At 36.6% G+C, this 13,261-nt stretch overlaps 1 protein-coding gene across 1 annotated transcript; it reads right to left on the bottom strand.

Annotated features, from left to right (window-relative positions):
* Positions 1 to 315: 315 nt before the first annotated feature.
* Positions 316 to 12,500, bottom strand: LOC107803027 (uncharacterized). The gene is made up of 16 exons (XM_016626621.2): positions 12,200 to 12,500; positions 11,000 to 11,421; positions 10,818 to 10,903; positions 8,904 to 9,058; positions 8,585 to 8,649; positions 8,242 to 8,436; positions 8,044 to 8,098; positions 6,172 to 6,387; positions 5,789 to 5,901; positions 5,336 to 5,525; positions 5,110 to 5,169; positions 4,774 to 5,028; positions 3,804 to 4,062; positions 3,523 to 3,728; positions 3,028 to 3,078; positions 316 to 1,124 (listed from the first exon to the last, which is right to left on the bottom strand). Exons 2-16 carry the CDS (start codon positions 11,260 to 11,262, stop codon positions 834 to 836), a joined length of 2,460 nt encoding a protein of 819 aa, XP_016482107.2. The 5' UTR covers positions 11,263 to 11,421; positions 12,200 to 12,500; the 3' UTR covers positions 316 to 833.
* Between the last annotated feature and the right edge of the window lie 761 nt (positions 12,501 to 13,261).

Here is a 13,261-nt window from a genome sequence, read left to right as displayed (position 1 = left end):
GTCCAAACTATGATTACGAGTGTGTAAAGCATCAATAAGATTTGAAAGGCCAGCGAATGCTATCTATGTACACCGGTCCAGTCAAACCTGTGTCGGAGTTTTGTTGCCTTCATTAATATCCTGGAGTAGTCCTATGGTCGATCTGTCACCCAACCTACTTAAACAACCTAAAGGCTACGACCGTCCTGTTTGGAGAATGACCCCTTAGGGCACGGCTTAGTCAGTTATCCTCGAAGTTCAGACAAAGAACCAAAACAAACGAATGATCAACCCCAACCCCAAATTGCAAAACAAAAGAAAAGACCCCCAGAATAAGCCATAATCAGCTATCACCATGTGTACACTGTAACTCCACTTCTCTATTACATGAGTGCCCGATAAGAATATAATTTCTACTGGAACATCGATAACACTAAAAATAACTTGTCTAACTCGACTAATGTTGGTCTTCGTTAAACCTGATTTCTACTATTGCACAACATATTCAGACTAGGAGTTCATAGTCCGACAACGTTACCATCTCCACCAAAGGGCATATTAGTTGTTACCCTCTCCGTCATTTGCTATCAAGTATATGGTACTCCAGTCATTGTAGCTCGACCATAGAGTTATAACACATCTAGGCTGAGCAACTTCACCAAAATCAGCTTGCAGCAAATGACTTAACACAGCAGGCATATTCCTGGAGCTACATAGTCACGGAGTGCACCGGGGCCCTGACATCCAAGAACTATAGCCACTTATACACAAAAATTGAGGTTCGCTCAACACTGTAGGCAGGCTCCACGATATGGAGTCCAGTTGTGATGAAACAAGTGACCTCGTGCAAAGAGTCATGTAAACAACTCCGGAAATGACCACATTATGAACTTAGCAAAAGTGTCCGACTCCAAGAACTCTATATGAGCAGCCCTTCCAATTATAGTATTCAAGTTTCTTCCTTGCAATGTTGTGTCAAAGTTTACGTCACACCTCATGAACACTCGATGCTCGGATGACGGAGCACGTATCTGGTCCAAGCAATTATTCAGCATCTCCAGGAATACTTTTCCCTTTTTAGAGTTGTCCCCTGAAGATGCTTGGCACATTTCGATTCTTGCAGAATGGTATGGAACATAACCATCCTGAAAAGACAGAATCAGCAATCATGGAATGAGATTGAAGGGGGAAAAAAGACCTGGACGACAGCAAAGATAATAATAATAATCTCAAAGAACAGCATGTCCCTTTTGAGACAGTTCATTTGAGCAGTTCTATTGACCAACTGGACACCTGATCATAAAATTCTTAGAATCACCAAACTGCTTTTCACTTGACATTACTTTTCTCAATTAGTTTTATTTATTTATTTTTTTACGTATAATGGCACAAATGACAACTATACATGTTACTTAAAACATTTTCCTAATGAATGAGAATGTACAAGTCTCAGTGAAAACAGAATACATAGTGGTAGCCTAACTAAAACAAGGTGTACAGTTGAAACAGTGAGAGTTAGGTAAGAAAAATGTTGCAGTAACGAGATTGGTGTTTAAAACTGCAACTAGCCTGTCCTCCTGATGAGATGTGAATATACCACTATTCCTGATATCATAAACCACTCCATGAGGCAAAAATGCTTCGATATCATTGAAAAAGCAGTTTCCATAATACCACATAGAAGAGTCAAGACCAGGCTCCCTAATGGAATATTTAACCAATCCATTCCGGATCGTCCGACATAGAAGTGTTGGAAAAGAAAGCTATCTGAGAAGTAACGATAAACAGCATAGAAGGGTGATTTTCCTTTTCCACACAGATATTATCTTTATGGAAGTCACAAACTCTAATTGGAATGGGAGGTGGACACCATGATGAGGCAGGTGGAGAGGGTCAAGGTGTTGAGGTGCTTCCATACAGAGGTGGAGAGGGGAGTGAGCCAGTGAGGTATGCGGTGGAGAGGGGAGTGAGCCAGTGAGGTATGCGGTGGCAACTGAAACTCGGTTACCAATCAAATTACAAGCAATTCTTGATCCACACTATACGAAAAAGCGAAATAAAATAAAGCAGTTCCGGAAGCTATTTGAGTATGTATACACCCAAATATTTAATAGTTTTATGCCCTTCAAGGTCTTTATGCTCCAATCAATTGATTTTGTGCTGTGTGTTTAAAGTTGCAGGTTAATATTATAGAAAGAACGAATGCGCATTATGATACTTCAGAAAATTATTCTCTGCATAAAATCTGCCATACGAGCAACATGTGCTTTACTATTGGTTCAAGCAATTAAAATTAGTGATATAATTTATTTAGGATATAATACCAGAAGGAAAGCTTGTTAAACTTAGTCTAGAATGCCTTACGAATATAAAGGCCATGGAATCTGTAGAAAATATCATTGGTACTTTCTATCTCTAGTAACCAATGGCTAATATTTTACACAGAAAATTAAGTTTACTATATATGTTGCTTAAAAGACTCGGACAAGTGACTTTTAGAAAGTTTCTACTACTGATCATAGCCGACATGCATTTCAACTTCTCTTACTTTTGAGCCTAAAAACCATTGTTCAACATCTGGCTAAAAACTTTCTTGGCATAATTCCTTTCCTTTTGCAGACACTTCATATGATGCAAATCAAATACCTTCATTAACTTGTGTACCATCTGATTTATATTCTTCTTTTTTCCTTCTTTTGGGGGTAATGGTCGGGGGCGGGCCACATTTCTATTCATTTAACAAGTTGAACATCCCAGACAGACTTGCTGAACATCAGTTCTCACAATTTTTTGGTAAAGGACATCAATTCTCACAATGAAGAAAAGATACAGAGAAATCATCTACGAATAAAAGGAAACAGAGAGGTCATCTCTCAAACCAAATTGTCTCAAGATGAGTACACCCAATTTCAGTTCTATCATATTCTGGTCCACAAGTATAAAATGCTCAAGATCAAAAAATTCATATTGAGTTTATTTACTATAATCAGAAGGAACCATCGCCAGAAAGTAGAAAACATAAGCCAGAAAAAGAAGATGATTAAATACCTGAGGTGAAGAAAACAAAATAATATTACTGAAATTCTCCAAGGTTTTTTGCTGGAAAAGACACAAATAAGAGTGTCAGTACTTTGTCAATAGACACAGCTACCGCTGCCTTTTCTTACAGATTAACAAGATTAAATTAGGCCCGACAGAAATATTTGAAATCTTTTTTCGAGGTACTGAATTTACAAGAACCAATAACAAAAATAACTTTGGGATGGAGGAGAGTTAATTGATTGAATAAAAAAACACAACTGCACTCAAGCATGTCATGAAAATAAAGGATAGCAGATATTCCATCTGAAATTCATGACTAAGAGTGCTTGATCTACTTCCCATCCGTAACCTAGCCATGAGTTCCAACAAAAGAAAAGGAATGAATTGGTGAAGCAGTAAATTTGACCGCTGCACCAATACCCTCACCCAAAATTAGTACTATTACACCATATAGTTTGTTTTATTTTGTTGTTGATAAGTTACTACTGTACCATGTAGTACCTTGCAAAGTTTGTATAAGAAAGTGTTCCGGAGATCAGGATCATCTGTGAATGTCAGCTGATGTATACACGGTGTGCCCTTGAGCTTCTTCAAGAGCCACAACCCAGAATTGAACAAAGAATTTGAACTGTACAGGTAACCTAGATGTGGACCAGATACAGAAACATATGTGTGAAGGAATCTGAGATATGGTTCCATGATGCTCTCTGCAAAAGAAGCGCAAAACCTAAGAAATGGTGAGCGATAGTTGAAGAACACTGCTGAGATTACAGGGAACTAACCTGTTAAAGCAGTTCTTAATATGATGTTCCCAATGGAATGTCCAACGAAGCTTAGCTTAATACTCTTTAAATTTCCAGATCTTGAGGCTTTGTCCATCTTTTTTTTTATGAAAGAAGTTACTTCTTGTGCCAACCTTAAGCCCATTTCTCTAAAGTCTCCAGCCGTTTTTTCTTCATTAACTTCTGACATAAGAAATTCTATCTTGGGATCTATTAAAAGCCACTGGTTCCGAACAAGGCGCAAGTCTAAATGATGTCCCTGCAATAAATGGTCTCTTAGAGTTAGAAAGGATTATCGACAAAATAGTTAATGAAAAAGCAGCCTATCAGATCATAGTTGCAGTCAAACCAAAATGAGATACATTTATGTGATCCTAGCAAACCCTGAAGTCCCTCATCCATGTATCATAAAAATGGCACAGTAAAGATAAAGATTTAGTCTCAGAATGCTTTGTATATCTGGTAGAGTTTATTCAGCATGCCAACCCTTCCTCTTGCATTGCCATTCATGAGGAGAGAATCTAGTTACAAGAAGATTTCAAGAACATCAGCCATCCAATTTAAATTACAGGCATTTGGTTCGAGCATAAACATCAGGATTTCCAAAAGACAACTATTTTCAGGTTGACAAGGAATAGGGTGCTCTTATTCACTTCAATAGTTTGTTTGCAGATGCTTCTTCCAAACTTAAATGAGTTATTTCAACAACCGTCATTTTTCTTATTTCAAAAATGCAATTGATGAACAATACTATGATCGAATTGTAACATAGAGTTGAATGAAAATTCATCAAAAACATAGTGCTGAATGAAAAAAACGATGTTGAAAAACCAAGCATGCCATGTTTTCAGACCAGGAACTAGAGGTGCATTCTGACAGAGAACCTTCAATAGAAAGAGAATCACATGGACGCATGCAGAAAACAAACAATAATTATTAATATATTCAATGCTCAGGATGATTAACATGCCTGGAATCCATGGACAAAAACCACAATCTTCAAAACACGGCCATTTTGACAAGGGCTTCCGCCAGGAATCTTTTTGGTGCCTTTAGAATTTGTATCAGCTAGTAAGCTCTTTGCATTTTTTGGCTCCCGGTGGTTGAAGTATGAATTTCCACTTGTTGACCGCAAAGGTGCATTAACAACACGCTCTACAATTACAATTGGGATGCGCGATGGGTCTCCAAATATATGCATGTCTTGAATAGATCGACTGTTGATCTGCAATGAACCAATGCTAAACCATCAACCCATCACAGTGAAGAGAACCATACCCAGCATAATATATTAGATTGTACTAACCCTCATTTGTGCAATACTTCTTCTATGAAGCTCGGCTCGCATAGCTGCAATCTGTGCAGGCTGCATAAAGCACAATTACAGTTCAAGTTAAATACTACATTGAAAAGTATAGAATATTCTTATCCTTAACAACTCAGACTTCTTTGCACTATATATAGCATTTGAGGGAAAACAAGGAGAAGAAACGATAACGATTATAGAAAATCAGAAGAATTGATATGCTTACGTCCTCAGTTGTCTTCCGCATAACAGGTGCTCTCCCACTGGAACCATGGTAAGAAGAACTATCAATGTCACTACTTATGTATTGGTGAGGCATCTCAACTTTAGAATGAACCATCCATATTGACCATTCAGATCTTCTATCAATAGCCCATTGCTCACGCAGAAAGTCCATAATCAACGTCTTATGAGTCCTAAAGGGAAGTAAAGAACCAGTTTAAGATCTCAAGAAACAGCACTAACAATAGATGATGAACCCTAGATATAAAAAACTTTTTAAGTGTGATCTCGTCCATGATAGACAAATTGAGGTGCATGATGCATTAACTGGTATCTAAGGCATAAAATGAGGTTTTTGTCTCTCTCTCAGTTCACTAAATATTACTTATCCGCAAAGACTGAGGGGCTATATAATATAAGCTCACTGAGTACAAGGTAAATGTAAATGGAAACAAACCTGTGGAACCTCATAAACAAACTCCATAAGTAAAGTACTTGGTTGCCAAGGGAATGATACAACTGGCTTAAGTCATCCTTAGATTGAGACTGGAAAACCCCATCGTTTAGTTTCTGCTTAAGAACATAAAGAGTAAGAATTAGCAAGGTATAGAAGGCAGTCCTCCCTCAGTCCTAAGTTAATATCTACTTATTACGTAGGAACATCCGCAAAAGATAAATGCACTTTTGTGAAAAGGAAAGTTATTAAAACATATGTACAACTGAATCTTCATAGTAAGGACAGTCAAAGTGAGAAATTAAATATTAAGACGCACCAAGTTCAATATTAACGTAAGCATAATCAGAATAAATTGCTGCAGTATGAGGATAACAGGATAAGACCTTGAAGCCATTCGATATCTTGCTTGGCACTTCTCCTGAAGCCTTACCATTCATCAAGTCTGTGTCTGCACTTGGAGGAAATTTGGATCCTTGTTCATCATCGAACTTGGAAGTAAAATCAGTAAAATCAATAGATTGATTTATAGCCTTGCTAATTTTTTGTAGCTCCTCGAAAAGTATATCACGTGCACCTGAAAAGGCTTTAACAAGCATTTCCTGTTCCAAGAATATGATAAGAAATGCTGGAAAACCACATAATAAATATTATAAGGCCAATGAATCTTATATGTCACACATGCCCGAAAAAAGATTTGTGATTCTGTCACGGATTCGTCCTCTTTGTCTTAGGAAACAAACAAATCAGCCTTTTTTATTTTATTTTGAGAGAAAGGTAAGATAATTTTAATTACTTGACAGCACCAAGTGAGTACTGAATTACAAAAGTTACGTACAACTGAGCAAAAGCATCCCTGCTTAGCAGGGAACTAATGAAGTCTAACATCTGATCTATATAATTAATATGAGACCAAAACTTAGAAAATAATGCAATTATTGGACCGTCACTGGAGGAGTTTTTTCAAAGTAAAATCCACACATTTCTTTTCCACAAACAAAGCGGAACAATTTTCTAATCCAAACTCCCCGAAACACATTTTGAACATATATATATATATATATATATATATATATATATATATATATATATATATATATATATTTAATTTTTTTCCTGATAGCTAATGATATTTTATAAATGGTATAACAGCAGTTAAGAAATTTCAAAGTTTGCAAAGCCCCGATCATATCTAACATGGAAACTTCATCATTTACAAAGGCCATGTTACACCAAAAAGCTATCACAGAAATACATTTGTGTTTAAGGCTATGTATGTTACTATGTTTGCCTTCAAAAATTCTATTGTTTCTTTCATTCCAAATTGTCCACTAAATGAATAGTGTTCCATAGCTTGTGTGTCTTCCTATTCAGACCATCTCTTCTCCAGCTATGTAGGAAATCCAGAATGAATGGAATTTTTTAAGGTAAACATAGCAACATCATAGCCTTAAACACATATGTATTTATTTGCTAGCTAAAATATTTGCACTAAACTAACAAAGCTCTCTAAGTTCCTGAATGATATCAGCCTTACATGCCCTAACAGTTCAGCTCCCTGACTAAAACCAGTTAACCTCACAGAATCTCTTGGGAAAAAACTCTCCAAATTAATCCTTGCAATCTCTTTCAAAGTTCTTAGTAAGTGCAGCTGAAAGAATCTTATGCTGTTATCGAGTTCTTTAGCAATGTGCAGCAGAAAGACTCTTACGTGATGTCAAAAACTCGTACTACCTTCGAATTTAACTAAGATGCTAAACTTAATTTATATGTGAAATTCTCTCGACTAATTCTTTTCCCTACAGAGTTCTCTGCATCATCAAGTTCCTATAGTTCGATTTTATCTTGAAACATATTAATAGGCCGAATGTGCCATCACTAAGGCTGTGTTTACTTACTAAAATTCATTGAAAAGCAAGCAGCAGAAACAACAGAGAATTCAAGGAACCAGTGAATATCTTCCATCTGACTATCATGGTGAATTATTAATAAAATCCAAATGTAAAGCAGAACAATTGAAGCGTAAGCACGAGAATGTCATGTGCTTGAAAAAACTAATAAATAATGATCCTTGACGCTTAAATGATCCATGATCACAAAACCAAGGAAGTCTATTAAATAGCATCCTCCATTCCTCCTTCACATTTTCACCTATAAATTGGTATGTCGGCCTTTCCTTAAAAGTTATACATAATCCATTATAAAAGCCAGGTGTAGGAGTCTGAGCTCAAAAATCGAAAGTCAGGAAGAGCACGTACTTGTTTAGCCTGATCATAATCTTCAGTATTGCTATCTTCGTCCACACGAGACTCGCTGAAAAGGTCCGGTAAAATTTAGTTATCTACCATCTTCTAAAAATAAAATGTGGCACACAAATAAATAGCAACCACATGAAACGGATATAAGCTCATTTACATCCTCATTTTAACAGTAAAGGATTGGAATCTTTGACAAACCTTGGTACCTTCTGTGAGGAGGTGTAAACACCACCTTTTAAAAGGCTGATGTGGACGCTCACATCGACTAGTACTGCATGAAAAGCATCAAAATGTACAGGACAATAAGAGTGCAACCCTAGAAGAGCTTTGGATGGAAGACGAAATTCATGGACTGCAGCAGGACAAGCATCCAAGGAAGACTGCAGACTAATCCTGCAGAGAAAATTATACAAGTACTTCACAGGAACTCAAAGTATATTCACATTTTATTTTTATTAGAGAATACTAGAATTAATAATTGTTTGTCAATAATTTTCTTGATGCATCTGCAGAAAAACACAATTCAAAAAGAACAACTAACCCGTTCTCCAATATAGGAGCATAGAAAAGCTCAAATTTCAGAATAACAGCAGATGCCGGTGGACCCTGCTAGTTTCAAAGCACATATTAGTTGATAAGATTATTAAAGAATACGAAAGATATAATGGATCTCTGGAGAACCTATATGCCCAAAATGTTTGAACAATGTGTACACATACTTCAATTGAACCAACTCACCTTGTTGCTTCACTATTGGGCACAAGAACAAAGCCCACATCAATATACCTTTGATGTGTGCACGTGGGGGAGAAGGGGGAGGGGAGAAATTATGTAAGGGGGCTAAGGCCAAGAGAAATCACCTCATGTTTGCTCAGAGATAAGTTGAATGAGACCATCATGGAGAGAAGAATATCCTGCCTTGCATACTTGATACGGAAAGGCTGTGTGGAGAAACTATGATCTGTATCATCAATTCTCCATACTCCATATACATCTTCGGAACCCAAATCAGGGGCTGCAACCCAAAGAAAGGTATTACTCATCAAACCCAAGTTCACCCATACTGCAAAGCTATATCAATGGTATGCTTTCTATGTGTGTGCCCATGCAGAGGCATTTGCGAACATATACTTTTCTTGCTTTCCTCTTTTTAACCCAAGAATTAACTATAAATGAGGACAAACTATCCTCAATTACATTAAAAGGCCCTACCCAGTCAAAACAGAAACCTAGTTTATTACCCATCAAAAAGAAAGGGGGAAAAGAAAGACAAAAAAGGAAGGATAACATAACCTAGTTTATTCTAACTCATATTCGTCCCTTTTCAAATTAAGATCTCTTTTCAGAGAGCTCATCTGACTGTTTCCTTTCTGCTTAAGATATTAGCAAACCTAGTTCCCAAAGAAGTTGAAGACAAAATTAGGTCCATTAAGTATTTACTTTACGTGTTTCTGGAAAAAACAGCAAGAGGAAATGAATTAAAAAAGACAAGTGCAAAAACAGTGGTGAATTTTTTCAAACTATCAATCAACCATGAGCATATACATGAGATACCGCCAAAGGTCACATTCTGGCCACTAACCCTGGTCAAAACTGAAGAGAAATTCGTACTAGTCCAGACAACAGGAACTGATTAAGCAGTGCAGTGATTGGCTTAAGGTTGCGCAGATTCTAGGATACTTAATTGCAGTGTGAAAATAATAGTAGCCATCAAATTTTCAGAATAAATATCAATGCCAATAGAACCGAGAAACATATATAAGAGTCCAAGAAAGAGAAACTAGATCTAGGAGAGTAATTTAACAGCATTCACTAATTGTTGTCTCTAGAAAGTAGAACCTTGTAAAGGGCCAAAGGTTAGACTAACCACAAGTGTAAGCATACTTTCTAAAGATAGAGCAAGTATTCCTTTCATGCCTTTGGCACCCGAGGCGCACATGCTTAAAAAGAATAAATCATTTTTTATGAAATTAAAAAGGATAGATAAATCATAACCAAGACGGATATCAATGTCATGAACTACTGAAAGGGGAACAGGGTTCCAAAAAGGAGAAAGGACTTGTGTATATTATCTTGGTGAACTGCAAAATTCATCTAATTTTGGTGAACTGCAAAATTCATCTAATTTTGGTGAACTGCAATATAGCATATTCAATTTATGATCAATTTTAGTGGTCAATGAAGTGAGTGCAAGCCTTGGATACCAGGGTTCAAATCCCAGCAAAGACAAAAAACACATGGTGATTTCTTCCTATCTGTCTAAGCCATGTGGGCAGAGTTACGCGGTACCTTTGCTGGTGTGAGGTAGTAGGTACCCGATGAAATAGTCAAGGTTCGTGCAAGCTGGCCCAGAACCACCGTTATCGAAAAAATTATAGCATATTCAATTATGAAAAACCAGTGCACTAGAGAATCTATGACATCTACCTTCCTATTAATTAGTTTTTCTTTTCATATTATATCCGCTGAAATAATGTGTAATGACCAAAACTGCTCTCTACTTGTAAAATTACAAATTCTCAGCAAGGAAGCAAGAAAATTACAATCAAATGCACATAACATCAGAAAGTTATCTTTGCCAATAAAACTACCACATCAGTCTCAGACTCATAGAAATTAAGCATTTCAGCATATTGATTTCTCCAGTTTTTCCTCAAAGACTGAAATTTTTCTCAATTCTATATCCCACTGTAACTGACTGCAATAGGTGCAAGTCTCCTGCTTATAGTAGCCTGCTGTATACTTTGGCCATTTTGTCATATGCTAGAATTTACCTTCATACTGGATGACTCTAGATGGAGTTCCTAATAACCCATAGTCACCATCTTCCCATCTCATTGTAATTTTAATCTGGTACCATCTACATATTTGGCAAAAATTGTAAGGCATCAGAAGAACAATAGTCAAATTACCAAAGGAGTAAGATAAAGAACTATTGAACATGATATCCACATACCCTTGCTGGAACAAATCAAGATTGTGAAACCGGTGAATGTAGATGGAAATCTCATGCACAGCCTCCAACATTGGTTGTTTAGGCTTTCTGTGCTCAGACTTTGACTCGTAATAGGACTTGAGCAGTTGCAATTGTTGCTGCTGTGACAGTGGTAAAAGAGGCACAGGCCGCACATCAGCACTGTGCAACCTCTTAGGGGTTCCTGGTGTTCCTTTATTTAGACCAGCTATCATCCATCGAAAGCGCCGTAATATAACAGACATCTATTGATGTCTCTAAAAATTTGCATCCCTCCAATTCCCTCCACCCAAGTATTAGCCCAATATATTTCCTCTCAGAAACAAGATTATAATGAGTCGCGATCTCAAAAACGACTATTCTGCTCCAGCTTGTCTAAGAATAAAGACCTTAGTACGGAATCCCTGTGTATTATAAAGATTTGTTTCAGAACTCCTTCATCAAACAATAAAACCTACTGGCGAAAAAGTTTTGATAAGCAAACAGCAGGCAGAAAGATTAGCAGCAAGTTCATAATATCCGACATCAGAGAATAAAGAGTTCAAGATGTTAAAAGCTTCACAAAACTATTTCATAATAGTCTAGGTCCTTCAGGACGTTATTATAGGTTAGAGATCACCAGGGATCAAACAAAGACATTCATTACTGGGCATAGATATCCACATGTACAACCCCAGGATAATAAAACTCAATTCAAGTGTACTACCACCATACATCAAATGTTTACTGCTAGATGTTATGTTGAAGAAATTCAAAAGGGGCAAATATATCATGCACTCAGAAAATGTACTTCTATAACAACCTAATGCAGCACAAAGAATTTCTCAAAACCCCACTAAAACCCCTTTGAACCTCATCTTATTCTGATGCAATGTCTCTCTATTGGTACAAGAAACAAGAACGACATACGAGAGTAAGATAGCAATTACGTAGCAAGTAACTAAAAATCACTTTGATCAATCACCCAAAAAAAAAAGATTCAACAACATTAGCAAAAACCAGAATGTCTCTCGATTCAACTCATAGGGACCCACAATTTTGCAGGTTCTATTAGCAAAATCGAAAATGTCCGAGTTAATCATATCAAAATTTACCGTATCAAAATTACCGCATAAAAACTTTTCAATGCAGAGGTCCGGAGTAACTTAACAATGCGTATGAAAAAAAACAAGAAAAACCAACCTGAAGGCACTGATCGAATTAAGGTTTTGATAGGCGTGGAAAAAACACCTAAAATGCAGTTTCCTATTTCCTCTTTCTTCAGCAAGCAAAGGGGAATTAGCAAGTCAACGGTGTTTGAGCTGGAAAAATTATACTTTGTCAGAGATTAGCAACGACAACGCGTTGGGACGCGGCGGCGACGGTGGTTACTTACGGCGGCGATGGCTATCGGAGTCAGAGGGCGTGGAACTAAGGAACAGATGTGAACGAGGAAATCAATACCTGAGAAACGTAATAGGGGGACAGAGACCTCGTTTTTCCTAGACTCCAACCTGAAAAACAGCTAGTTTCCAATGACACCTGTAACTTTTCTAAAATGACAGTTCTATCCCTGTTAAATGACCCTAATCAATAGGCTCTTTTGTTCCAAATAGTAATTTCAAAGCTTTTCAATAATGCGTTAAATATCATAGCGGCGCAACATCTGAACCCTCATTTGCAGTGTTCAAACCCCACAATCAACGATGTCTTTACTACTTAGATTAAATAAAACAGGATGAAGCATTTAAGATTTACCATCAAACCACTTCATTAAAGACAGTAACTCTTTGTTTCTTGTCTTTTGTCAAGACTAGACATTCGTATTTATTCGTAATGATTCTTTTGTTTGCCATGATTCTAATGAACATTTTTATGTACTCTCCCATTATGAACTTAAATTATTGCTAGTATAAATGAAGAATGTAGCAACAGGTTGATAATTAGTGGGCATTTGGACATAAGAATTCTAAAATTTTAAAATAGGGAGAAAAAAAAATTCAAGTGAAAATAATATTTGAAATTTAGAGTTGTATTTGGATATGAATATAATTTTGGGTTGTTTTTGAAGTTTTGTGAGTGATTTGAGTGAAAATTTTGAAAACAGTTTTTTGGAGTTTTTCAAATTTTCGAAAATTTCCAAAATGTATTTTCAATTGAAAATTTTATGAACAAACGCTGATTTCGAAAAAAAGTAAAATTTTTTTGAAAAAAAAAAGAGAAAGATTTTTTATGTCCAAACGGGCTCTTAGTTTGTTCATGACA

This window comes from Nicotiana tabacum, chromosome 4, assembly GCF_000715075.1.
Source record: "Nicotiana tabacum cultivar K326 chromosome 4, ASM71507v2, whole genome shotgun sequence".
Taxonomy (NCBI): domain Eukaryota; kingdom Viridiplantae; phylum Streptophyta; class Magnoliopsida; order Solanales; family Solanaceae; genus Nicotiana; species Nicotiana tabacum.
Note: the sequence above shows the minus strand (reverse complement) of the source record. Positions and strands in the feature narration are given on the sequence as shown.

Coding starts and splice junctions, on each gene's coding strand:
- LOC107803027 (XM_016626621.2), bottom strand. CDS start 11,262: ATGTCTGTTATATTACGGCGCTTTCGATGGATGATAGCTGGTCTAAAT. Junction 5,170..5,335: donor TGCGGAAGACAACTGAGGAC/GTAAGCATATCA, acceptor TGCTTTATGCAG/CCTGCACAGATTGCAGCTAT. Junction 1,125..3,027: donor TTTTGTTTTCTTCACCTCAG/GTATTTAATCAT, acceptor CTGTCTTTTCAG/GATGGTTATGTTCCATACCA.